General features: G+C 42.1%; 1 protein-coding gene across 1 annotated transcript in view; it reads left to right on the top strand.

Annotated features, from left to right (window-relative positions):
* The window catches only part of LOC141133958 (dynein axonemal heavy chain 3-like), a 3,453,856-nt gene that overhangs the window by 2,807,654 nt on the left and 621,155 nt on the right, over window positions 1–25,047 (top strand). Inside the window, exon 64 of the mRNA XM_073623563.1 lies at window positions 10,388–10,580. Within this exon, the coding sequence (XP_073479664.1) occupies window positions 10,388–10,580 (193 nt within the window). The remainder of the gene's footprint in view (window positions 1–10,387; window positions 10,581–25,047) is intronic.

Here is a 25,047-nt window from a genome sequence, read left to right as displayed (position 1 = left end):
TCTTCATTAAAAAAACTGGCTTCAGCATGGCATTTAAGTTTTAAGAATGCAAACCTGACACTGTTCTTTACTCTATCCAAGATTTTAAAAAAATGTCTGGAGATTGGAGATATGCTTCCTGGCACCATTATCCATTCAGGAAAAGATTACACTGCGGATAACATATAAATATGTAAATATTAAATAATTAATAATAAATGTGTATTCTTCCATGGAATAAAGAGGCTGTAACACTGACTATTAAAGAAGTTTATAATAATGTAATGCTAATTGCAAACATAACCATTAGTAGGGACCACCTTCCAAATCAGCCTAATTTCAATCCAGGAAACAGACTAGACAGCAAGATAGCACATGTTTTCCCAGCTTTGTATAAATGCCAACAAATTCAAGCTTCACTTCTGGACTCCAGCATGACACTGAGTGAAACGCTAAAAGCAGTGAACAAGGTCAGACATTTTCTGATTTACAGGCAAACACAGTAAAGTTTCAAGCTAATTTACAAGGACAGGTAGATCAAGACTTGTCATCAGAATCCATTTGAAAAAAGAGTGAGGAAGGATAATTGGGCAGATTTAGTAAGGCAGTGCAAAAAGTACTGATGGTGTCCAAAGTTCAGCAACCCACAGAAACTAGTCTGTATTAATTTTTCAGTAATCTGGATACAGTAATATAGAATTTGGTTACTGAGTATATATCCTGCAACAACGCTATTTGCACTGCCTTAATTAACAAGATAAAATGTGTCATATTTGTTCATAACCCATTATTTAGGATGCTTACAACATTTTCTGCTTTGTTGCTGTTGTCTTTTCTGTGTCTCACAATGTCAAATATGTCAGACATTTCACATATACAGGACACGCAGTTTAAACCTTTCCCTTGACCCTATCCATCCTCCCTCTATGCAAAACAGTCTCACCCATATGTGTATATAGGGTTTTTATAAGATCTGACTCTGGACATTTTTGCTTACTATAGTAAAAAGACAAACGTTCTGTTTTCTTGTTGGCAATGTTTTCTCCAATCAGGAGAAAAGGCAGTAGTCAGTGAATAAAACTGTTCTGCTAGGGGAGGGAGCAATCTAGGCTAGTCATTTGAGCATGTGGTGGTATTGCCCACTTGGGGAAACATAAAGCTAGGGCCTGTTTACACCCAGGGCAAGTGAGAGACTTTTAGTAAATAGGACTTAGAGTACCTAAATACTAAGACTCCTATATAGTAGAGTGCTTCTGTCATGAAAGAGAACCTGTTGTAACTGCAATGTCTGTAATCCTGATCCACTAAGATGTCATGTTTTTGATTTGCAAGAGTTTCATTAAAGGTTTCTATCGCATCTATAGTAGGTAAGCATGTCCATTTATGACAGCTGCACTATTGTGAAACAACCGAGACAGTGAGAGCCCAAATGTGAGGGGAGTTAGGCTGCCCATAGATCAAAATTCAGCCAGTTCAGCAGGGACCAGCTGCATTTTCTTTTCCATCTATGACCGGTCCTGTTCAAGAGCAGTCAATCTAACAAGGTGAGGTGTAAGCAATAACATAATTGTGGTAACTCCAAGAAAGGCAGCTGACCCATGCCTGAAAGAGGTTCACACCGCTCCAGACAGCTCTCCCTTAATGACACCTTCCCTGCTGATGGAAGCACCGGTGCTGGCTCTGCAAATATCTTCAAGAGAACAAAGAAATGCTGGACGGCTGCACTTCAATACAACAACTTTATTTAAATCCATTAAAATTAATATGGTCACAGGAGGTACAGGAACAGAATACTGACGCTTATAGGTGCTTACTCATAACTTTCTGTGGGCGACATTCTGATGCATTTCACACTGCTTATAGGTGGTGTATAGAGGTGTGAAACGCATCAGACATTCTGTTCCTATACCTCTTGTGACAATATGGATTTTAATGGATTTAAATAAAGATGTTGTATCGGAGTGCGGCCGTCCAGCATTTCTTTGTTCTCTTGACCCATGCCTGACCCTGAGTGCTGCTGTGAGGAGAAGGGAGTCAGTGATGACTGGATGCCAAGAGGACCATCAGGAAGACCTTGTCATGTGGTCCTGGTGGTAGAAGGGAAAATTCAAGGGGGTATATTCAGGGAAATGATCTAATTCCAAGCAGGTTAAAGTGTTCAGTTTGTAGTTTAGCTAATTAATACATGTTACATTCCATAATTTAAATTACAAGTGGAATACTCATATACTTGGAATGATAAATAATAAATATCAAAAGTGAAGTCATCACTTGTTTAGGATATCAGATAATGAACTACCTTGCCAAGTATAAAAGCACCTAGCAAAGTGGGTTAAAGCTTTTAAATAAGCAAAAATTCTGTAAAAATTTTCTTTAGGGGGTTTGCAAAAAGTTTAATATGAAACTGAATTTGTAAAAGGTGTACATAAACATTAAACACGGATATTTACATTGATAAAGAGTACCTCTATATAACATCATGGCATTGGTCATGTATAGTATATCATATAGCTCTAATCTACATATTTCTATGGTTGCTGGACTCCAGGTAATCTGAGGCTTTCTGGTTTTGAGCCTGTAACTATACAGATCTGGAGTCCCAAATTCACTAAGTAGATTTACTTCTTTTGTGGCATTTCACTTAAACTCGTAAAATAAGCATTATATTTTCAAGTGTAGTGAATGAGAATGCAATATCCAGAATATGTAAAACAAATCCCATATTTGACTTATTAAAAAGCTAGCATTTTGCAGAAATGTTTAAAACCTTATCCTACGTTTAGTTGTTTGCTGAGTTTTTGCCCTGTGGTTATGTTCTAAATGCAGTTATGCATGTATTCAATAAACCTATGCTGTTTAACTATTTATTCATTATAAAAAAAGAGGACAATTTGAAATAGGGGTGGGTAGGACATTTGTGCCAGGCTGGGAAGCCCAATCTAAGGTAATTTTCAAATGATTTAATATCATTACATATAAATACTGACTGTGCATTTTATATTTTAACACAGTACCAAGACATGTAGTTTGATTACAAATGTATTGCCAATCTTGCAAGCATACATTATTTACCTGGCCTAATAGTGAAGATGCAAAAAGAATGTTCAACTAAAATAATTTCATCAGACGTTGTATTCTTATCTAATCTGTAAGAAAGAAAGTTTAGGGACCTGGAAAATAATTCAGTTCATTAATCAGCATAACCCTGGAAGTTGTTGGTATGGTGCTATCATATTCGATTGGTGTTTTTGATTTTCGAAACCAGAAAATTAAGCGAGCAGGTACTCAGCAGGGCATTGCAAATTTATTTGCTCACATGAGGTAATAGCTTTTTTCTTACTTTTATTTTTTTTCTCAAGGCAATTTTGTCTGGATAGCAGACTCTCTAATCTCGTGGAACATACATCAAAAAGAAAGATACAATCTCCCATGACAAAATTGGTATATGCCTGTTAATTAACAAATTTAACAGCACTTTTCTAAACCTTGTTTTACCCTTTCTTTGCACATGCATTTAAACTATATTAGAATATTTTGGTAGACAGGCTGTTATCTTGTTAGTGTAATGCTATCTAGAATTTTTTTTTTCTATTTTTGATAAGCCAGCCAGCTTCTCATCCCCCATCTATACAATGAAGGTAGATGGGGGAATCCCTCATGCTGCACTATTGTATTTTGGCAATGGGGCTCCATCACTGCCAGAATACACTCATTAGCCCTTCAGCCGCTAGATCAACTGCTCTCAAACAGGAACTGCCATAGATGAATTGAGGTTCATCCAGTCCCTGCTGAACTGGCCAAGTTTTGACCCATTTAAGAACAGCTTTACTTTGGACAAGTGCTGGTACATACTAGAAAGCTCCATGTTTTCAACATTCTGCATATACATACTCTAACTTTGCATTAAGTCTCTAGCTTTTCATTCTCTAGCTAGATAATATCTAGATCATTTTCTATGATATTTTAACAGTGTTTGATGTTCCTAGTTTATCCTCCTTATATGGGGGGAATTAATTAAACATGAAACAATTCTCTACCTGTGGCTAATGATGCATAACAGCTTTCATCCTCCTCTATTCTCCCACCCTATGACTAAGCCCTAGTGGGCAGGGCAAAATGCATCAGGGGTGTGTGGCGTGGAGGAGACATGTAGGCTGAGGCTGCTCCTTCTCATTTCTTCACCTGGGCTGCTCAGGTGTAGCAGCAATGCTTTCATCTTTACATAACTTTGTTGAGGCTGACAAATATCACAGCTGTAACTGGACCATTTTTAGACCTTCTGACACTACATTCTAACAAAGGCCATGTTTGCATGAAAGTCTTTTTAATTTCCTCAACCATTGTCTCACTTGGAATCATAGACACTGAAAAAAACTAAAAGGTTTACCTGGAACTCATTGCATACCAAGCTGTAAAAACAAGGCAAAGATTGTGGAAAAGTTTAGACCATGGCCTCTTTATTGGGTTTAAATCAACTTTAATTATGAAATTAATTTTATCCTTTAATTACAAACTGAACTGCTGTTAACCAACAGACAAATATGCTTAGCTGATAAGACTCAAGCAGCAATATTTTATACCAACTAAATAATAGTTTACCAACCACTGTCCACCCACAAATTGGGCCACATTACCCTATAAAGATGGATCTTTAATACCAAACAGAACCGTTGTTAACCAATAACAGACCAACATTCTTACTCACCAAGACTCAAGCAGTAATATCTTACACCAACCAAATAACAGCTTGCCACCCACAAAGTGGGTGACATTACCCATAAAGGTGAACTGTGACAAGGGAAAATAACAAAAAGAAGGGTGGGAGGGGTAGCAGGTCAAAAAATCCAAATGGAAGGCTGAAGATAATCCAAAGGTGAGTCCAGATGGCCGGACCTGAGCTAAATGCTGACTCCCAGTGACAGGAGAAGATATACAAGTGAAAGGGTACAGTTTGTTGTCTTATGAGTTTTGAAATCTCCATTAATAGCTGTAAAATATTGTAATTATGAATATATTTAATTTAGCTTGTATCTATATAGGATGTGTAACATAGCTTCACAGAAGTGTCTCTTAGACAGACAATTCGGTGCCTAAGCTTGTGTATCTGAACAATGAGACCCAAACCTCATTGTTCTGCACATACCTACTTCAAAGGATCCCATGTTTGAATATGCAATGAGTGGCCATGGCCAGTCTGTCATGAATACTTAATTTCCCTGAAAATGTAATCTACTTACAAGGTTAAGTTTCCTGCTCAAAATAGTCTGAGACAAGGATTTGCATTAAAGGGGGCTGACTTATGCAAAGTATAGGGATTGGAGAGGTAGCCAGTCTTTACCCAGGATTAGAGAGGCCCACCAATCAGAGCCACGCCATGCCAACCAATGAGGCATCAGCCTGTAATGATATACACAGACTAGATGGGAGGGAAACACACTCTCTCTGGTAGAGCAGTCACGGGAATGGAACTGTTGTAGGCTGTAGCCTGGTAACTATGGGAAATGTCTGCCTTGTACATAGTTACATAGTTACATAGTTACATAGTTACATAGTAGGTGAGGTTGAAAAAAGACAAGTCCATCAAGTCCAACCTATGTGTGTGATTATGTGTCAGTATTACATTGTATATCCCTGTATGTTGTGGTCATTCAGGTGATTATCTAATAGTTTCTTGAAGCTATCAATGCTCCCCGCTGTGACCACCGCCTGTGGAAGGTAATTCCACATCCTTGCCGCTCTTACAGTAAAGAACCCTCTACGTAGTTTAAGGTTAAACCTCTTTTCTTCTAATTGTAATGAGTGGCCACGAGTCTTATTAAACTCTCTTCTGCGAAAAAGTTTTATCCCTATTGTGGGATCACCAGTACAGTATTTGTAAATTGAAATCATATCCCCTCTCAAGCGTCTCTTCTCCAGAGAGAATAAGTTCAGTGCTTGCAACCTTTCCTCATACCTAAGATCCTCCAGACCCTTTATTAGCTTTGTTGCCCTTCTTTGTACTCACTCCATTTCCAGTACATCCTTCCTGAGGACTGGTGCCCAGAACTGGACAGCATAATCCAGGTGCGGCCGGACCAGAGCCTTGTAGAGTGGGAGAATTATCGTTTTATCTCTTGCGTTGATCCCCCTTTTAATGCATGCCAATATTATGTTTGCTTTATTAGCAGCAGCTTGGCATTGCATGCCATTGCTGAGCCTATCATCTACTAGGACCCCCAGGTCCTATTCCATCCTAGATTCCCTCAGAGGTTCTCCCCCCAGTGTATAGATTGCATTCATATTTTTGCCACCCAAATGTATTATTTTACATTTTTCTACATTGAACCTCATTTGCCATGTAGTCGCCCACCCCATTAATTTGTTCAGGTCTTTTTGCAAGGTTTCCACATCCTGCGGAGAAGTTATTGCCCTGCTTAGCTTAGTATCGTCTGCAAATACAGAGATTGAACTGTTTATCCCATCCTCCAGGTCGTTTATAAACAAATTAAATAGGATTGGTCCCAGCACAGAACCCTGGGGAACCCCACTACCCACCCCTGACTATTCTGAGTACTCCCCATTTATCACCACCCTCTGAACTCGCCCTTGTAGCCAGTTTTCAATCCATGTACTTACCCTATGGTCCATGCCAACGGACCTTATTTTGTACAGTAAACGTTTATGGGGAACTGTGTCAAATGCTTTTGCAAAATCCAGATATACCACGTCTACGGGCCTTCCTTTATCTAGATGGCAACTCACCTCCTTATAGAAGGTTAATAGATTGTTTTGGCAAGAACGATTCTTCATGAATCCATGCTGATTACTGCTAATGATATCGTTCTTATTACTAAAATCTTGTATATAGTCCCTTATCATCCCCTCCAAGAGTTTACATACTATTGATGTTAGGCTAACTGGTCTGTAATTCCCAGGGATGTATTTTGGGCCCTTTTTATATATTGGTGCTACATTGTCTTTTCTCCAATCAGCTGGTACCATTCCAGTCAGTAGACTGTCTGTAAAAATTAGGAACAACGGTCTGGCAATCACTTGACTGAGTTCCCTAAGTACCCTCGGATGCAAGCCATCTGGTCCCGGTGATTTATTAATGTTAAGTTTCTCAAGTCTAATTTTAATTCTGTCCTTTGTTAACCATGGAGGTGCTTCCTGTGTTGTGTCATGAGGATAAACACTGCAGTTTTGGTTACTGAAGTCCCCTGATTCACTCATGAAGACTGAGGAGAAGAATAAATTCAATACCTTCGCCATCTCCCCATCCTTTGTAACCAGATGTCCTTTCTCATTCTTTATGGGGCCAATATGGTCTGTCCTCCCTTTTTTACTGTTTACATACTTAAAGAATTTCTTGGGATTTTTTTTGCTCTCCTCCGCTATGTGTCTTTCATGTTCTATCTTAGCCATCCTAATTGCACCCTTACATCTCTTGTTGCATTCTTTATAAAGTCTGAATGCTGAGGATGATCCCTCAACCTTGTATTTTTTGAAGGCCTTCTCCTTTGCTTTTATATGCATTTTTACATTGGAGTTAAGCCATCCAGGATTTTTGTTCGCTCTTTTAAATTTATTACCCAATGGGATACATTGGCTAATGCCCTTATTTAATATGCTCTTAAAGCAAACCCATCTCTCCTCCGTATTCTTTGTTCCTAATATTTTATCCCAATTTATGCCTTTTAGCAAGATTTGTAGTTTAGGGAAGTTGGCTCTTTTGAAATTCAGTGTCTTTGTGTTCCCTTTATGTTTCCTATTTGTGTGATTTATACTGAAACTAATTGACCTGTGATCGCTGTTACCTAAATTGCCCCGTGTTTCCACATCCATGATCAGGTCTGTATTGTTGGTAATCAGTAGATCCAGTAATGTTTTATTTCTAGTTGGTGCGTCTACCATCTGACCCATAAAATTGTCCTGCAAGACATTAAGGAACTGGCGAGCCTTAAATGAATGCGCGGTTCCCTCCGCCCAGTCTATGTCTGGATAATTAAAATCCCCCATTATGATAACACTTCCCATCCTTGCTGCTAATCCAATTTGAGATAGGAGATCCGTCTCCACTTCCTCCCTCAGGTTAGGGGGCCTATAGCATACTCCCAGTATTATTTTCCCCTTAGCTTCATCCCTTTGGAGCTCTACCCATAAGGATTCCACCTCCTCTCTAGCTCCCTCAGTGATGTCATCTCTCACATTCGCTTGTACATTATTCTTGATATATAGGCATATCCCTCCCCCTTTTTTACCCTCTCTATCCTTGCGGTATAGGGTATACCCTTGAATGTTTGCCAGCCAATCATGAGAGCTGTTGAACCAGGTCTCTGAAATTCCCACAAAATCCAAATCCTCCTTGCACAACAGTATCTCTAGTTCACCCATCTTGTCTGCCATGCTCCTGGCATTGGTGAACATGCCACATAGTTTAGACCGGTCGCATATTGTCCTCGAATTGGGTGTTTTTCGAGATTGCAACTAGGACTTGCTATTATACTTACCTTGTGTTTTTGTGCTTTGGTCAACCTACCACTAATGCCCCCAATACTACCCTCTGGAATATCTTCCGCGCTGGCTATCTCTGTCTCTGGACCCTCCCCCCCATTGCCTAGTTTAAAAACCCCTCTAACTTTTTGGCCATCTTCATTCCCAGCAGATCTGCACCCTCCTCATTTAGGTGCAGTCCGTCCCTTCTATAGTACCGGTTACCGACTGAGAAGTCGGCCCAGTCCTCCAGGAACCCAAACCCCTCCTTCCTACATCAGCTCTTCAGCCACTTGTTTACTTCCCTAATCTCCCTCTGCCTTTCTGGTGTGGCTTGATGTACCGGTAGTATTCCTGAGAATACTACCTTGGAGGTCCTTTTCCTTTTAGCTCCTAAGTCCCTAAAATCATTCTTTAGGACACTCCATCTGCCTCTGACTTTGTCATTGGTGCCAACGTGCACCATGACAGCCGGGTCTTCCCCAGCCCCTCCCAGTAATCTGTCCACAAGATGCGTGATGTGCCGAACCCGAGCGCCCGGTAGACAACATACTGTTCGGCGCTTCAGGTCTTGGTTACAGATTGCCCTCTCTGTCCTTCTAAGAATTGAGTCCCCTACCACCAGAATCTGTCTTTCCTTTCCCTTTGCTGCCCCCTCACTCTCACTGGAGGAGTTCTTCCCCTGGCAGCTAGGAGAGTCCCTCAGCTCCAGCAGTGCTGGTCCCTGACTGGTTTCACCAATGTCACTCAATGGAGCGTACTTATTGGGATGCTCCAGTCCTGGATCGGCCTCCCTGGCACTTCCCCCTCTACCCCTCCTGACTGTCACCATATACTCTTTGCTAGTGCCTGCACCTCTTTGTCTCCACCCGCCTCTGTGCTGGCCCCTGCCGGCCCCTGCCGTGTACGTTCCTGGCTCTCCTTTAGTATGGAGGGACTTCTCAGTGCTGACAGTTGCTTCCCCAGATTCAGACTTGTACTTGTAACTAAATATGTTTGTCATGTCTTTTATGTCCTACTGTTTGTAGATTAATGTTTTAAGGAATATACTCTGTATTCCTTCATGTAATCCATGATTTTTACCCTTTCCCTGTACAAATGGATAGATTGTGTGTATTAGTCTAGGCCTACTTTACTATATACCAATACATGTTTTTTATTGTGTTAAAGCTTTCACTCATGGTCAAAGAACTCTCATTTAACCCAAATCATATCCAAGAGATATTAAATCTCAAATATAGTAAATGGGTGACAACTTATTGGCCAAAAGATTTTTCACAAACCCAGTGCAAAGCAGCTGAGGTAAATCTTCCTAGCAACAGCAGGCAACTTGTCACACAAACTAAAAACAACCGATAAAGCAGTCATAGATAGACATGTACTTAACAATCATCATAGAAATCTATTAACAGTACAATTTATTTAAAAAACAAATGGGTGATATGGATTACAATCCCATGGGGCCACTTCTCAATTTTTTATTTGTGGTCATAACATTCTTTTTGCCACTGCTCGCTGATATTTCCCTCCAGCAAAATGCAGATTGTAATTGTAGAATTCATTTTTAATTGAAATAGAAGTTTAGATGCAATGCTATCCCCAACAAAATGAATGTTTTAAAAAATGATTACATACTCTAAGTCTATATTGGTTTTATTTTGTCTACTAGTCCTTAGGTATATAAGTATCAAGTCAGTCAAACACTGATGATTTCCTTCCAGAGTCTATTATAAAATAATTCACTTGAGGCAAAATTTGTAAGCAGTAGTGCCAGAATTTGACATGCTTTGGAATCTATGACAATTAAATTACTGCAAGGGCCTACTTGGGAGAAAATGTCATACTGCAAAAGCATAGAAATAAAGGTCTAGACAGTGCTGGAATCCTCCATGTGCTATTATTGTGATTCTTAAAATAAATAACATTTTTATAACAGAAAACAGTTGAAAGAGATAGAAGATCAGATTTTGGAAGTGCTATCTCTGTCACAAGGAAACATCTTGGAGGACGAGCGAGCTATTGACATTCTTTCCTCAAGCAAGAAATTGTCCCAGGAGATCCAGGAGAAACAAGAAATAACAACTAAGACAGAGAAACAAATTGATGAAACCAGAGATGGCTACAGACCGGTATGTATGATTTTTCAGTCCTATATGCCATGTTGTCATTATGCGGTAACCACAAAAATGACTGAATAAAATTGGTTTAAATATTACCATAAGGTATGAAAAGAAAGTAAGGTATATGTTTTTAAAAATAATAAAACAAATAAACAGAAATATACACATGTATGCATACAATAACAATTGCCCTTATGAAGAGGCAAAGAGGGATATGTAAAGCACAATACCAACATTTAGAGTCTAATTAGTTGATTTAACTATTGTCAATTTAAGGTGACTTCCTGTCACCTTATTGTACTTATTGTAATATTGTACCTTGCATATCCTATATTCTGTATGTACTACTTTAAAGTAGAGATGCCACTTCCATAATGTCTTAAAGCTGACATATGAATAAAAAAGCAGGTAGCAAGCTTTGGATTCACTTAGGGTCTTGAAGACTCCAAGTTCCCCAAAGTAAGGTGACTCAGTATGTAAATAAATGTTCAAGAAATTAAGAAACATAAAGAAACATAATTCATGTCTCTCTATTGGTTAGAAATGTGTTGTCTGTTGCATAGGGGATGTATCAATTTGTGCTTTCTCTAGTATGTTACAAAAGTGTGGTGCTTCCTTTAAAGGATCAATCTACCGTAAAATTATAAATCACCTAATATTTGTATGTACTGCTGAGATTTCAGTGTGAAGATCTATGCATTTGAGTTAACAGGTCTGCATACCTAGAGATGGAAAATTTCTAAACATTTTATAGCCATGAAAAAAAAAATGTCCCTGTTTTTTTCTGAAAAATTTAAATTTTCTGAAATATTGAAAACAAATTCAGTGTGGAGTAGTTTTACAAATTGAAAGTCATTTTGTTACACTGGGAACATGAAATGCAGTTTATATAAAAGTATGATGCTTTAAATAAAAGTACAGCTTATTCAGAAAATAAACTAAACTTGGTTTTTACATTTTAATGTTTTATTACAAATGGAATAACAAGGACTGTATATTTTAAGAACATTTCAGCCATACAAGAGAACAGGTACTCCCCCCCCCTTTCCCTCATAATAATTTAAAAGCTTCTTGCCAATATGCATTTTCATTTATTGACAATGCTGATCAAGAAGCATACATTGCTCTAGAAAAAGCTAGATCAATGTTCTCCTGATTTTCAGGTGTCATTTTACCTATTAATGAAGGGATTGTGCATTTTTGGGAGGCAGTGGTTGGCAACACTTCCTTACTTGAAGATGCTGCTGATGAAGAAACACTTTTGACGATCCAGATGCAGCAGAAAGAGGTTTCTGGAATGAGAACTCTGGAGGGAAAAGCTACTTTCATTTTCATTATTGGCCACATCATTTCATTCCATAAAGTTTTTTTTAATGTCTTTAGGGCACCTCTGGCATGCAAGGATGTGTTTTGTCATCCTTGTAGCATATGGAAATTAATATTTATTCTTGTAATATTTGCAAATTGCTAGAATGTTTCCCAACTCTAGATGTTGGCCTCACCATTTTGTCGAGAGGGGGGAAAAGATAAAACAATTTACTGACCGGACTATAGGTAAACATTATGTTGTGATGGTGGAGAACACTAATAAGAATCATTTAAAGGTTAAAAAAGAAAAACAAATTTCTCAGGACAAATTTACCCTCTTACCTGCCAATTAAGGCATGAAAGGACAGAAACTATCATCTATTGTATTCCAACAATCACCCAGCTGTAGGAGGTACAACTGTAGGCAAACTAAATTGGAGCCTTTCTCATGCAGTGCCCCCTAGTGTCAGAAATGCATATTTCTCTTGTGTGAGAACTGCATTGAGAAGTACAGTGTTACACGAATTGTATTCCAGGATTTGCTTGTCTTCAGCTGAGAGAACTTACAATAATTTAAGAATTTACATAAAGTCTCATAATTCTTTCAATAGGGTCTTTATGTTATATAGTTTGAGTACCATTTCATAGATATATTATTTATCATTGTAAAAAAAAAAATTCCACACTTTTTTCCAGGAAATCAAATGACAAAAATTTCCATTTTTTCTCCAGGCCTTCCCATCTCTATGCACACCCACTATTGAAATAACTGGTGGTATGTGATGATAGTAAGATCTAATGACTAGAGTGATGAGAAGGGGAGGTCATGTTGCACACAGTACCATCCTCATTTCCCCAAGATTCACATGGCTGCAACACTATGTTTAAATTTAATGGCTTCTTAGCTAAGTCTGGATGCGGTTTCAGTGGAGTCCACAGGATGTCTTCATAGCACAGGAGTGTGAGCAAACGGTGTGAACCCTTTTGTTGATGTATGCAGAAGATAATAAAGAGTCTCCCTTTGCCACAAGACAGATTATGGCAGATGAAATACAGGCAGTTTAGTGGATCCATTAAATAGTTGTAAGTTAGTAGCTATTTCAACTAGACAGCTTTGTATGATAGTAAAGTCTCATATCTGTCGGTGGTGGTGACCACTGTCACAGTTTGTGGTCTGCAACCCTCAAAGGAGAGCGCCATGTCTGGGATATCAAACAACTCTCTCTCTGTGACTTTGGAGGTAGAAGCTGTATCTGGGGACAATTATCTGGGAAGTCCAGTCAGTCTGGTACCTCTGTCGGTTTCATGCCCAGAGATATGAAGAGATCTGTAGTTGGGTTTGGGTGTGCAAAGCAAATATCTGGTCTTTAGGCTTAACAAGTAAATGGAATGGGAAGCCCCACCTGTATGATGCCCCAGACTCTCTGATCAGATATAATTTTTGGCGGAGTAGCCCCCTCATGTGCACAGTGTGATAGGAAAGGTCTGGCAGAATCTGTAGCCGAGCCCTGTCAAAATCACTGCTCCCTTCTGCCAAGCTCTACAAATAAATTATTGACAGAAAAGGTTTGGGGGACACAATGGACTTTTTATGCTCTTGACGAAAACCCTAAATTAAACAGTGGTTTGGTTTTGCCATACATCTGAAAATTCATTGTGGAGTGCCCCCTCAATCCGTTGAGTCAGAGTTTCCAGGTCTCTCCTGTTGGGAAAGGGAGCACAAAACTTATTTTTCCATTCTGAGTCCTCTGACCACAGATGCTGTCGAGCGGCACTTGAAGTGGCAGACATTAGCAGGGGACCCAACTTCAGTAAGGACAGGTATAAGGCTAGGGATCCAGATGTCAGAGGTTCAGTGTGCAGTTCTTCCAGCAGTGGAGAGTCTGGTTGCAGAGCTGTCAACCTGCTGTTGGGAACTGTTATGATAAGTGCAGTAGTGCCAGTGAGATCAGGATGTAGAGCTGGGGAGCCTGCACTCTGGGATACTGTTAGCTGCTCCTCTAGCACTGGGGAGTCCAACTGCAAGTCCTCCAACTCATCTCCCTTTGCCATTAGATGTGGCTGGGCACATCTTGGCAGGTGACTGGGGAAAGTTTAAAGATACTGGGGCAGTAAGATATGGATAAAGACCTGGGGTTTCAATGGGTGCAACCCATACCAGAGCACTTTCTTCCCCTGGTCGTGCGGTATATGATGCGTACAGTCCCACCTGGTTTATTGAGAACCCTCTGTCTAACAGAGCTACTTTGTCTAGCTGTCACTCCAGATCATTGCCAGACCACACTCCCCAAAAACTTACATTTAAATCTGATGGCTGTTGGTTAGAGAGGGATGACAACCTGTAAAAACCACAGACTAGATCGAATACCCCCAAACCAGGACACAGATCAGCCTAAAGACACAAATAAAACAAGCATAGCATCATCAATCTTGTTTAGCACAAGATCTGCACAGTCTAATAATGAGCTTGGTTGTAGATGGCTAATTGACAGTAAATAGAACTTAGCACGGTGTTGAAAGCAAAAGACTTTGAATATAGCCCTATAATAAATAGTGGTAAAGTAGTCTAGCGGTAATACACATACCAGACCCTTATCCGAGCACGCAACCTGGCAGGCTGCAGGAAAAGAGGGGGATGAGAGAGCACCCCCTCTCCTGAACTGTACCAGGCCACATGCCCTCAACATTGGGAGGGTGCTTTGGGGGGCGGGGTCACCCGTTACGTAACCCTGCCCCCTTCTGACATCATGGGGAATGCCACAGGGAAGTCCCCGTCAAGTTCCTGTGCATCAGAGGGGGGGCGGGGTCACCGGGTGGCCCACCCCCCATTATTTAAGAACCGTCAGAAGAGGAGAAGCGTCATAAAGCGGGAGCCTCCCATCATGCCATCATGTATGCGGAGCGGCCCGAGGAGAAGAAGGGAAGAAGACGCCGGCGCTGCAGAGGAAGATGATGGACGAGAATACCGGAGGAAGAACCAGAAGAACCAGAAGAAGAAGATAGAGGAAGAAACCGAAGGAGGATAGAAGATAGAAGAAAGAAGATAGAAGAAAGAAGAAGCATTTAAATAAAGGAATTGTCAAAAACTCTCTTATCATTTTTAACATTTTTGACAGGTTTTTTGTGAAATGGTAGGGGTACTTTTGTACCCCCTTACCATTTCACACAGGGGGGAGGGCCGGGATCTGGGGGTCCCCTTGTTAAAGGGGGCTTCCAGCTTCCGATAAGCCCCCCACCCGCAGACCCCCACAACCACCGGCAAGGGTTGTGGGGATGAGGCCCTTGTCCCCATCAACATGGGGACAAGGTGTTTTGGGGGGCTACCCCAAAGCACCCTCCCAATGTTGAGGGCATGTGGCCTGGTACGGTTCAGGAGGGAGGGTGTTCTCTTGTCCCCCCTCTTTTCCTGAGGCCTGCCAGGTTGCGTGCTCGGATAAGGGTCTGGTATGGATTTTTGGGGGGACCCTACGCCATTTTTTAAAAAAAATTTTGGCCGGGGTTCCCCTTAATATCCATACCAGACCTGAAGGGCCTGGTATGGAATTTAGGGGGACCCCCAACGTAATTTTTTCTTTTTTAATTTTGGTTCGGGGTTCCCCTGTGGGGAATTCCCATGCCGTTTTTATCAATGAACTTTTATGTGTATTGTCGGACCTGCAATTCATTAATAGCCGCGAGTAGTTTTGAATGACTTTTTTCCTTTGAAATGTCATTTTGCTGTCGGACTATTCTAAACACGGGAAACATGCGCCCCTTTACAGGCATACTATAGACACCCCCCAGGTACAAAATTTAAAGGAATATTACACTTTTATTGTTTCACTTTAAGCATTATTAAAATCACTGCTCCCGAAAAAACGGCCGTTTTTAAAACTTTTTTTGCATTGATACATGTCCCCTGGGGCAGGACCCGGTTCCCCAAACATGACAATAACTTGCATATAAGCCTTTAAAATTAGCACTTTTGATTATTCATGTTCATGTTCCATAGATTTTAATGGTGTTTGCGTGTTCGAACAAATTTTTTGCCTGTTCGCAAGTTCTGGTGCGAACCGAACAGGGGGGTGTTCAGCTCATCCCTAGTCTTCAGGAGACCTAAGGATCTGAGGAGCATTATTGTTCCGAGTAGGGTGAAGAAGATAAGGAATAGAGGGCTCAATAACCCCTGGACAATGATATTTGAACAAAAAGGTAGTTACAGATGTGGGAGCAACAACTGTGGGAACTGTGTACCTATGTGCCATAGAAAAAAGATGTAGTGGGAGTTGATGGCAAGATCCATAAGATAAAGCAATTTATAAACTGCGGCATTCCATACGTTATATATGGCCTCATGTGCCCCTGTGGCCTCCTATATATTGGCCGGACCTCAAGGCCAATGAGAACCAGGATGAATGAGCAAAGAAGCAGTATCTTGACAGAGAAAGATAAATACTCAGTACCGAGAGACTTTAAGAAAGTCCATGGCAGCAGTACAGAAGGCCTTAGGGTGTTTGGTATAGAGGCCATGTTAAATGATCTGGATAGTGGTAAAAAGCACCAGGTACCGTGTACAAGAGAGGCATATTGGATCTTTACTTTAGGGACTTTGGCTCCGAAGGGCTTGAATGAGGAAATTGAATTGCATAATGTCGTATGACATTTGCAGTCCTTGTAGAGCCTTTCGAATTCCTTGCGATGTAGCCAGGATGACCTTGTCTACCCTGTCCATTGTCCTTTAATTATTAAAGATCCTCTTGTGGTATGATCACTATCTATGGAGGCCTGGCCCTAGTATCTAGTAGGGTTTTGCTTATGACACTTACTCTGTAGCCATGGGATTTGAAGGGTGTACTGGTATCTAGAGTGAGATGGGCCCTTCTGTTGAGAATTGGTTATTATGTGTTGAGATCTTGATTTAGACACTCAGATAGTAGGGTCTAGAATAGATAGATATGACACGTGTAGCTTTTAGTCCTAGATAGGTTAGTTTGATAGAAATTTAGATTATGTAATTTTTGTAACAGTATGTATATAATATAATTTTAGCCTACATATATTCATTTGTAAGTATATGCTATCAGATATAAGCGGGCTAATGGCCTTTCCGTAGTATGAAAGTCCATAGAAGCATCCTTCAGTGTACACAAGTGTGTTCTTTTAAAATTATTCTTAAAATTGTTTTTAATAAGTGGGGATTACTATGCCCCTAACAGTGGTTATACTATAGACTGTTACCAAGTAGGGTGTTCCATTTGAAATGTTACTATAGAATATATGAGCCCAGAACACTTATGCTTGGTATGAGCAGTTGATCTGTGCTTTTTATATAAAGTTTTAATAGTTTTTATAACTTCATTTTTTAAAAAAACATGTTTTTTCTACTAATTTATGGATGGTTACTTCTGTGGACCATATTGATTGCCATTAGGCCTTTTCCTATACTCTTTGTATGTGTCTGTGCGCCTCAACTGCTTTGCAGTAAGTAGCCCCTTCCTTGTGAGTTGAGTGCATGATGCAGTTCAGCATTGGGCCAGTGGAGGGGGTAATCCGGAGCAGGCAGTCAGTGTGGGCGTGTGCATTGTCATTATGCATATAACATCATTGTATTGTTTGGGCGGATGTCAGCCATTTAGCGGCCGGAACGCAAACACACCCAGAAGTTCAGTGCATGCAGCCCAATCACTTGCGTGCGCAGAAACGGAAGTGACACCGAGGTTGGCCGGAAGTCACAGGTGGAACGCAGGTACACCCCCTCCTGGTTATCTGAGGGGAGGATACTGGAGGCAGCGGTTGGAGGCTCCACGGTGCCCAATATGTTTTACCCTAATCCCCTCATACCCCCTTACAGCATGGGACAAGTGTGGGTAAGATGTGCCTGATCACTTACCCCTGGGAGGTTATACTGTCTAACTATGTACAGTTTTCCTTTGGTCATAATACTGTATATTATGTATTATAAATTATTCCACCTGAGTAAGTATATGGGTTAATTGTTTGGTATGAAGCCCTTATTGGTGATGCATGTGATCGATCGGGTGGAGCCAGGGAGGGCCAGTTCATGTGGGTGTGCGTGACATATGTGGGTGGACGTCATCAGTGATTGGGGTGCACAGACACATATATAGAGGTGACTGCGAGAGAGTAGCCATTGCCCGCTTAGGCTCTGAAGAAAGGGGTACTCCCTTTAAACGCGTCAGTCATTTTGAGGTATCATTTGATCAACTCAACATCAGGTCCTGGCTTGTCGGTGTTCAGAACAGCGAATCTGCTCAATTGTCAATGCCTTTTACTAATGCTCATTTTGCTGTTTTTATGCTTTAATAAAGCTTTACCAGTGGTAATGCACAAGGTCGGTGCGCCCTCCTTCTTTTCTTTCTTCTTTCTTCTTACTTCACCTGAAACAGCCCTTTCATACATACAGAGCCCCTCAGCCTGTAAGGGGTGTGACCCTGGGTGCCACTTAAAGTCTCACTTTTTTGTGTTTAAAAACAATAAACATGTCATATTTACCTGCTCTGTGCAGTGGATTTGCACAGAGCAGACCAGATCCTTCTCTTTTCGGGTCCCTGTTTGGCCCTCTTGGCCTCTCCCTCCTGCCGAGTGCCCCCACAGCAAGCAGCTTGCTAGGGTGACACCCGAGCCAAGCCACAGCTCTGTGTGTCCATTCAGACACGGAGTCGTGGCTAGGCCCTGCCCCTCTGTCTCTCTTCATTGGCTCGCTGACTTTGATTGACAGCAGTGGGAGCCAATGGCCCTCAGTTGCTGTCTCTGCTAATCAGGAGGGAGAGTCCCAGGCAGCCGAGTCTCTCCTGCAACATCGCTGGATCGAGATGGGCTCAGGTAAGTAATAGGGGAGTTGGGGAAGTTGCTACACACAGAAGGTTTTTTATCTTAATGTATAGAATGCATTAAGATAAAAAACCCTTTGCCTTTACAACCATTTTAACCCCTTTCACTCCATGACAGAGCACTATTCTGTCACTTATCCCCCCTCTGTTTCAAATCCAGGGAGCCTGATCCTCTTGAACTGGCACCTCTTTGTCAGATATCTTCCACATTCCTGCCTATCATTACTTTTCCTAATACAATTAAAGGAGACCTCTGCATCCTACCTCAAAAAGGTCCTTTTTCTTTTTCCCATGTCTACACTGTTGTGGGCGCCAGAAATGCATACCCGCATCTTTTTCTGGGTGTACATTCAGAAGCGCCATCTGCTTATTTTTCTCAGGGTTCCATTATCCATTTTACCACAATGCAATTTACCAGTCTTGGTATCTTTCTCTTTCTAAATATAAGGATGACTCCTACTAACTACAAATCTCTCTGACTGATGAACAATGATCCACCGCATGTTAACTAGCTCACACAAGCTCCTTTAGTGCTCATACGGAGATTGACTACATACAATCTTTGGTAAAAAATGCCCACAAGATTACATAAAACAGACCTCCTTATACATATAATATGTTGGAGATGTTATAAAGAACCAAGCACTTTAAGCCACATTCTATTGTATAGCCAAGCGCTACAATACTTTTGGAAACTGATCCATACTCTAGTCCAACAAATCATGAACCTACATTTCTCCTACTCCTTAGAGACCTTCCTGTTACTACAATCCAATTTCAGGTGCTTATCATTCTCCCCTCAGTGCTGTTCTCTTCTCCTAATGTTATGCCAAGGCAACCTGGGCTTGCTTTACTTGAGTCTCAGAAGTGTTCTCAACTATCAATTGTTTCTGTTTCTGATCCTGGCTCATTTGTGTCATCTGTCTTGTGGACTATAAGAATAGTTGAAGCACCATTGATTATACCATTACCCTGCCTCTCTGACATTTCTTTTTTTTAATACACGTTTTTATTGAAAATTGGTACAAAATACATAGTGTGTCAATAACAATACTTGTGGCAGGCATGACTGTTCCAGAGCTCTGTTTACCAGATTTAAATACAGTAGTCACAAAGATATAAGTTACTAAATAAGTCATAAGGAGCTGAAGAGGACTCCCGGGAGGGAGGCTCCTGGAGCCTGAAAAAGTGCTGGAGAGTCTTTACAATTATTTTGACACTCTTGTGGTGATAATAAATGCTAGAGAATTTATATAACTTAAAACAAAAAGAAACAAAAAGAACAGAAAACAATGAATATGCAACCACTAACATGTGGTACAGATCGGGTTGCGGGAGACCCATTTGGTCAAACAGGAATTAATGTCACTAAATAAAGGAGTCCATGTTAGTTCGTACAAGAGAACCCCGAGTGTTTAAGGAACCCATGATTTCCATTTCCGATCATAAATTTGCATAGTGTCTGTAATTGTATGCAAAATTTTTTCCATGAGTTGAATGGCTGACATTCGTCTAAGGACTTGGTCCCAGGGGACCCCGGGTGTCCGCCAAAACAGAGCTATACACCAGTGGACCGCACTAAATAGTGTATGGGACAGTTTTTGGTCAGGGGGAGATGCTCCAGGGATATTAGCAAAAAGTAAACCCATCTGATGGGTTATAGTAACCTGTACCCATGTAATCTCTGCCACCTTGGCAGTAACTTTTTGCCAAAGGTCTCTCAGGGCCACACAACTCCAAAAAATGTGTAGGTGGGTCCCCTGCTCGTGACATCCCCAAAAGCAATTCTCAGAAACAGTGGGGAAGAATTTATGTAATTTAGCAGGGGTGTAGTACCACCTTGTGTGTAGCTTCATCACTGTTTCTTTAACCGCTACGGACCTTGTACACTTATGTAGGTTCATTATCCTATCTATCCACTCCTCAGGGGATACCACCTGTCCAGTCTCTGTTTCCCACTGAATCATGGCAAAGGATTTCTCCGAGAGGCCTAAGCCACCCAGATAATTGTATAACAGTGAGATTATCCCTTTGTCTCTAGATGCAGGGCCACAAAGACCCTCAAATGTGTTGACAGGGGAAGAGACTGGTTTAGGAAAATGTGAGTTATAAAAATGTCTGATCTGAAGATATCTGTAAAACTCTGACCGGGGTAGGGAGTGAGAAGCTTGTAAAGATAAAAAGGAGTGGAGCACCCCATCTCTTTGGAGAGAACTGAGCGTGACCAGGTCTGCAGAAATCCATAGGGTAAAGGAATTAGGGTTAGGAAAAGCAACGATAAATGAAGGATTACCAACAAACAAAGCCCATTTGGGGTAAGGCGGGAGTAGGGAGAATTTTTTTTTTACAGGGACCACAGGTGTAAGGATTGGCCCACCACTGAATTAAGGCGGGAGATATCCTTTAGATGGATTGCTGGGGCCCATAATAATCCAGGTAAAGAGTAAGGGGCTATGGAAGAACGCTCAAAACTGAGCCAGGGGATCCTGAGAGGGGGGACATGCCATTGAGCTAGCTGAAAGACACATAATTTGGAAGGGCTCTCAAAAAAAATAAAAGTTTGGGAAGAATGGACATTTTAATCGCCTGGATCCTACCTAAAAAGGTGATATGGTATGAATTCCATGCGATCAAAAGTTGTCTGATTCTGGTAAACGCTGGTGGATAGTTAGCTAAATATAACCTGTAGAGAGAGGATGCCAATTTAATCCCTAAATAAGATAGACACTGACCATCCATGGCAAAACCAAAGTTGGATTGAATTATAGAGATAATATGTTGGGGGGAGTTTATAGGAAGGGCTGAGCATTTAGAAATGTTAACCCCTAAACCCGAAAGGTCTTGGAAGGTATGGAGGGTGGAAATCAGTTTGGGGATTGAGACTATTGGATCAGGAAGAAATAGGAGAACATCATCTGCATAAAGACTTAACTTGAACTCCTGGTCCCCTTTTATATAACCTTTGATATTAGGGTCCAAGCTAGGGATGAGCCGAACACCCCCCGGTTCGGTTCGCACCAGAACCCGCGAACGGACCGAAAGTTCGCACGAACGTTAGAACCCCATTGACGTCTATGGGACTCGAACGTTCGAAATCAAAAGTGCTCATTTTAAAGGCTAATTTGCATGGTATTGTCCTAAAAAGGGTTTGGGGACCCGGGTCCTACCCCAGGGGACATGTATCAATGCAAAAAAAACTTTTAAAAACGGCCGTTTTTTCGGGAGCAGTGATTTTAATGATGCTTAAAGTAAAAAAAAAAAAGTGAAATATTCCTTTAAATATCGTACCTGGGGGGTGTCTATAGTATGCCTGTAAAGTGACGCGTGTTTCCCATGTTTAGAACAGTCCCTGCACCAAATGTCATTTTTAAAGGAAAAAATCTCATTTAAAACTGCTTGCGGGTTTAATGTCATGTCGGGTCATGGCAATATGGATGAAAATCAGTGAGACAAACGGCATGGGTACCCCCCAGTCCATTACCAGGCCCTTTGGGTCTTGTATGGATATTAAGGGGAACCCCGCACCCAAATTAAAATAAGGAAAGGTGTGGGGCCACCAGGCCCTATATACTCTGAACAGCAGTATACAGGCGGTGCAAACAAGACAGGGACTGTAGGTTTGTTGTTAAGTAGAATCTGTTTGTAATTTTGAACATTTTTAACGTGTTTAGCTCCAGCCAAAAAATCTTTTCTAAGCTTTTTGGAAAACATAGGGAAGGGTTATCACCCCTGTGACATTTGTTTTGCTGTCTTTCCTCCTCTTCAGAAGATTTCACCTCACTTTTTTGTCCCAATGAAAAATGTTTTTTGAAAATTTGGGTTTTTTTGTGGAACAAGGATTGGAAAGCATCAGTGGAAAGGAGAAATTGTTTTCCCATATTAACTCTTACAGGAAAGAATTTCCCTTCCTAGGGGTAGATTTCATCTCACTTCCTGTTGTCTCCTTCCGTTTGCAAGTAGGAGTCGTTTGTAAGTTAGATGTTTGAAAGTAGGGTCCTGCCCTATATACTCAGCAGAAATTTGGGCCTTAGGTGTTGCTGTGGCCACAACACTGTAAGCCCTCACAGGGCCCTGCTGTGAAATATTAGATCAAGAATTGTAATTACATGCCCCTGTTGAACAGGAGCTGAAAAATTAGGCCTTAGGCACTGGTGCTGGTGCCACAACACTGCAACCCCTCACAGACACTCTAGTTGGAACGCAGGAACGAGCCCTGCTGCAAATTATTGCTTCAAAAATTGTAATTACACGCCCTTGTTAGACAGGGGCAGAAAAATTGGGCCTTAGGCACTGGTGCTGGTGCCACAACACTGCAACCCCTCACAGACACTCTAGTTGGAATGCAGGAACGAGCCCTGCTGCAAAGTATTACATCAAAAATTGTAATTACACGCCCCTGTTAAACAGGGGCTGAAAAATTGTGCCTTAGGCACTGGTGGTGGCGCCCAGAACCAAAAATGTTCTTACAAGCTATCAGCGTGATGATTGAGGAGGAAGAGGATAATTACTCAGGGATAGTCACTCAGCATCAGCATAGGCAGTCTTTGAAGGGATCTGAGATTTCAAAAAAAATTATTCGGTTACATCAGCATCAGGTGCTTGGTAGCTGGTGGTGATCCAAGACTCATTCATTTTTATGAAGGTCAGCCGATCGACCGAGTCGGTGGACAGACGCACCCTGTGATCGGTTACCACGCCTCCAGCAGCACTGAATGTGCGTTCCGAAAGAACGCTGGATGCAGGACAGGCCAGTAGCTCAATTGCATACTGTGCAAGCTCTGGCCAGTGATCCATCCTCAAGACCCAGTAACCCAGAGGATTTTCGGTGGGAAAGGTGTCCAAGTCTGATCTTGCCCCTAGGTATTCCTGCACCATGTAAAACAGACGCTGGCGATGGTTGCTGGAACCGATCATACCTTGGGGCTGCGGACCAAAAAATTGTCTGAACGCATCGGTCAGACGGCCACCTTCTCCACCGCTCCTTCTTTGAGTGACCGAAGCCTCAGCAACACGTTGTCCAGAAACAGGAGTTTGTAACCTCCCAGTCTCTGGGAACGCGTTGCACAGACCTTTCTGCAAGGCCTCCCGAAGATGTTTCATCCTCTGCTCCCTCTGCGATGGCAAGATAAGGTCCGCAACCTTACCCTTGTAACGTGGATCAAGGAGGGTTGCCAGCCAGTATTGGTCCTTCTCCTTGATACCACGAATACGAGGATCCTTACGCAGGCTTTGCAGGATCAGGGAGGCCATGCAGCGTAGGTTTGCTGAGGCATTCGGTCCGGAGTCCTCTGGGTCACTAAGAACGACATGGTCCGCAGCCACCTCCTCCCAGCCACGTACAAGTCCATGTGTTTCTTGGGACTGATCCCTTAAAGACTGCTGCTGATGCTGAGTGCCAGGCTCCACCTCCATACTGACACAATCTTCCTCCTCCTCCTCTTCCTCCTCGTCCTCTTCCTGTGTGATCGGCGGGCACGCAGGAACACTGTCTGGATAAAGGGGGCCTTGAGAGCTAAGGAAGTCCTCCTCTTCCTGCCTCTGTTCTGCCTCAAGTGCCCTGTCCATTATTCCACGCAGCGTGTGCTCCAACAGGTGGACAAGGGGGACAGTGTCACTGATGCATGCACTGTCACTGCTCACCATCCTCGTGGCCTCCTCGAATGGTGACAGGACAGTGCATGCATCCCTGATCATGGCCCACTGGCGTGGGGAAAAAAAACCAAGCTCCCCTGACCCTGTCCTGGTGCCATAGTCGCACAGGTACTCATTGATGGCCCTCTGCTGCGTGTGCAGCCGCTGCAGCATGGCCAACGTTGAGTTCCACCTGGTGGGCATGTCACAGATTAGGCGGTTCTTGGGCAGGTTAAACTCCTTTTGGAGGTCCGTCAGCCGAGCACTGGCATTATATGACCGGCGGAAATGCACACAGACTTTCCTGGCCTGCCTCAGGACATCCTGTAAGCCCGGGTACCTGCCCAAGAACCGCTGCACCACCAAGTTAAGGACGTGAGCCAAACAGGGCACATGGGTCATTTGTCCCTGTCGGAGGGCAGAGAGGAGGTTGGTGCCATTGTCGCAAACCACCATTCCTGCCTTAAGTTGGCGTGGCGTCAACCACCTCTGAACCTGCCCCTGCAGAGCTGACAGAACCTCTGCCCCAGTGTGGCTCCTGTCCCCCAAGCACACCAGCTCAAGCACCGCATGGCATCTTTTGGCCTGCGTACTTGCGTAGCCCCTTGAACGCCTACGGAGCACCGCTGGTTCCGAGGAAGAGGCCATGGAGGAAGAAGAAGAGGAGGGGGTGGAGGAGAGAGGTGTGTCACAATCAGCATTTTGGA

Source organism: Aquarana catesbeiana, linkage group LG03 (assembly GCF_042186555.1).
Source record: "Aquarana catesbeiana isolate 2022-GZ linkage group LG03, ASM4218655v1, whole genome shotgun sequence".
Lineage (NCBI taxonomy): Eukaryota > Metazoa > Chordata > Amphibia > Anura > Ranidae > Aquarana > Aquarana catesbeiana.
The sequence above is the reverse complement of the archived record's forward strand: the minus strand, read 5'-3'. Positions and strand labels throughout refer to the sequence as shown.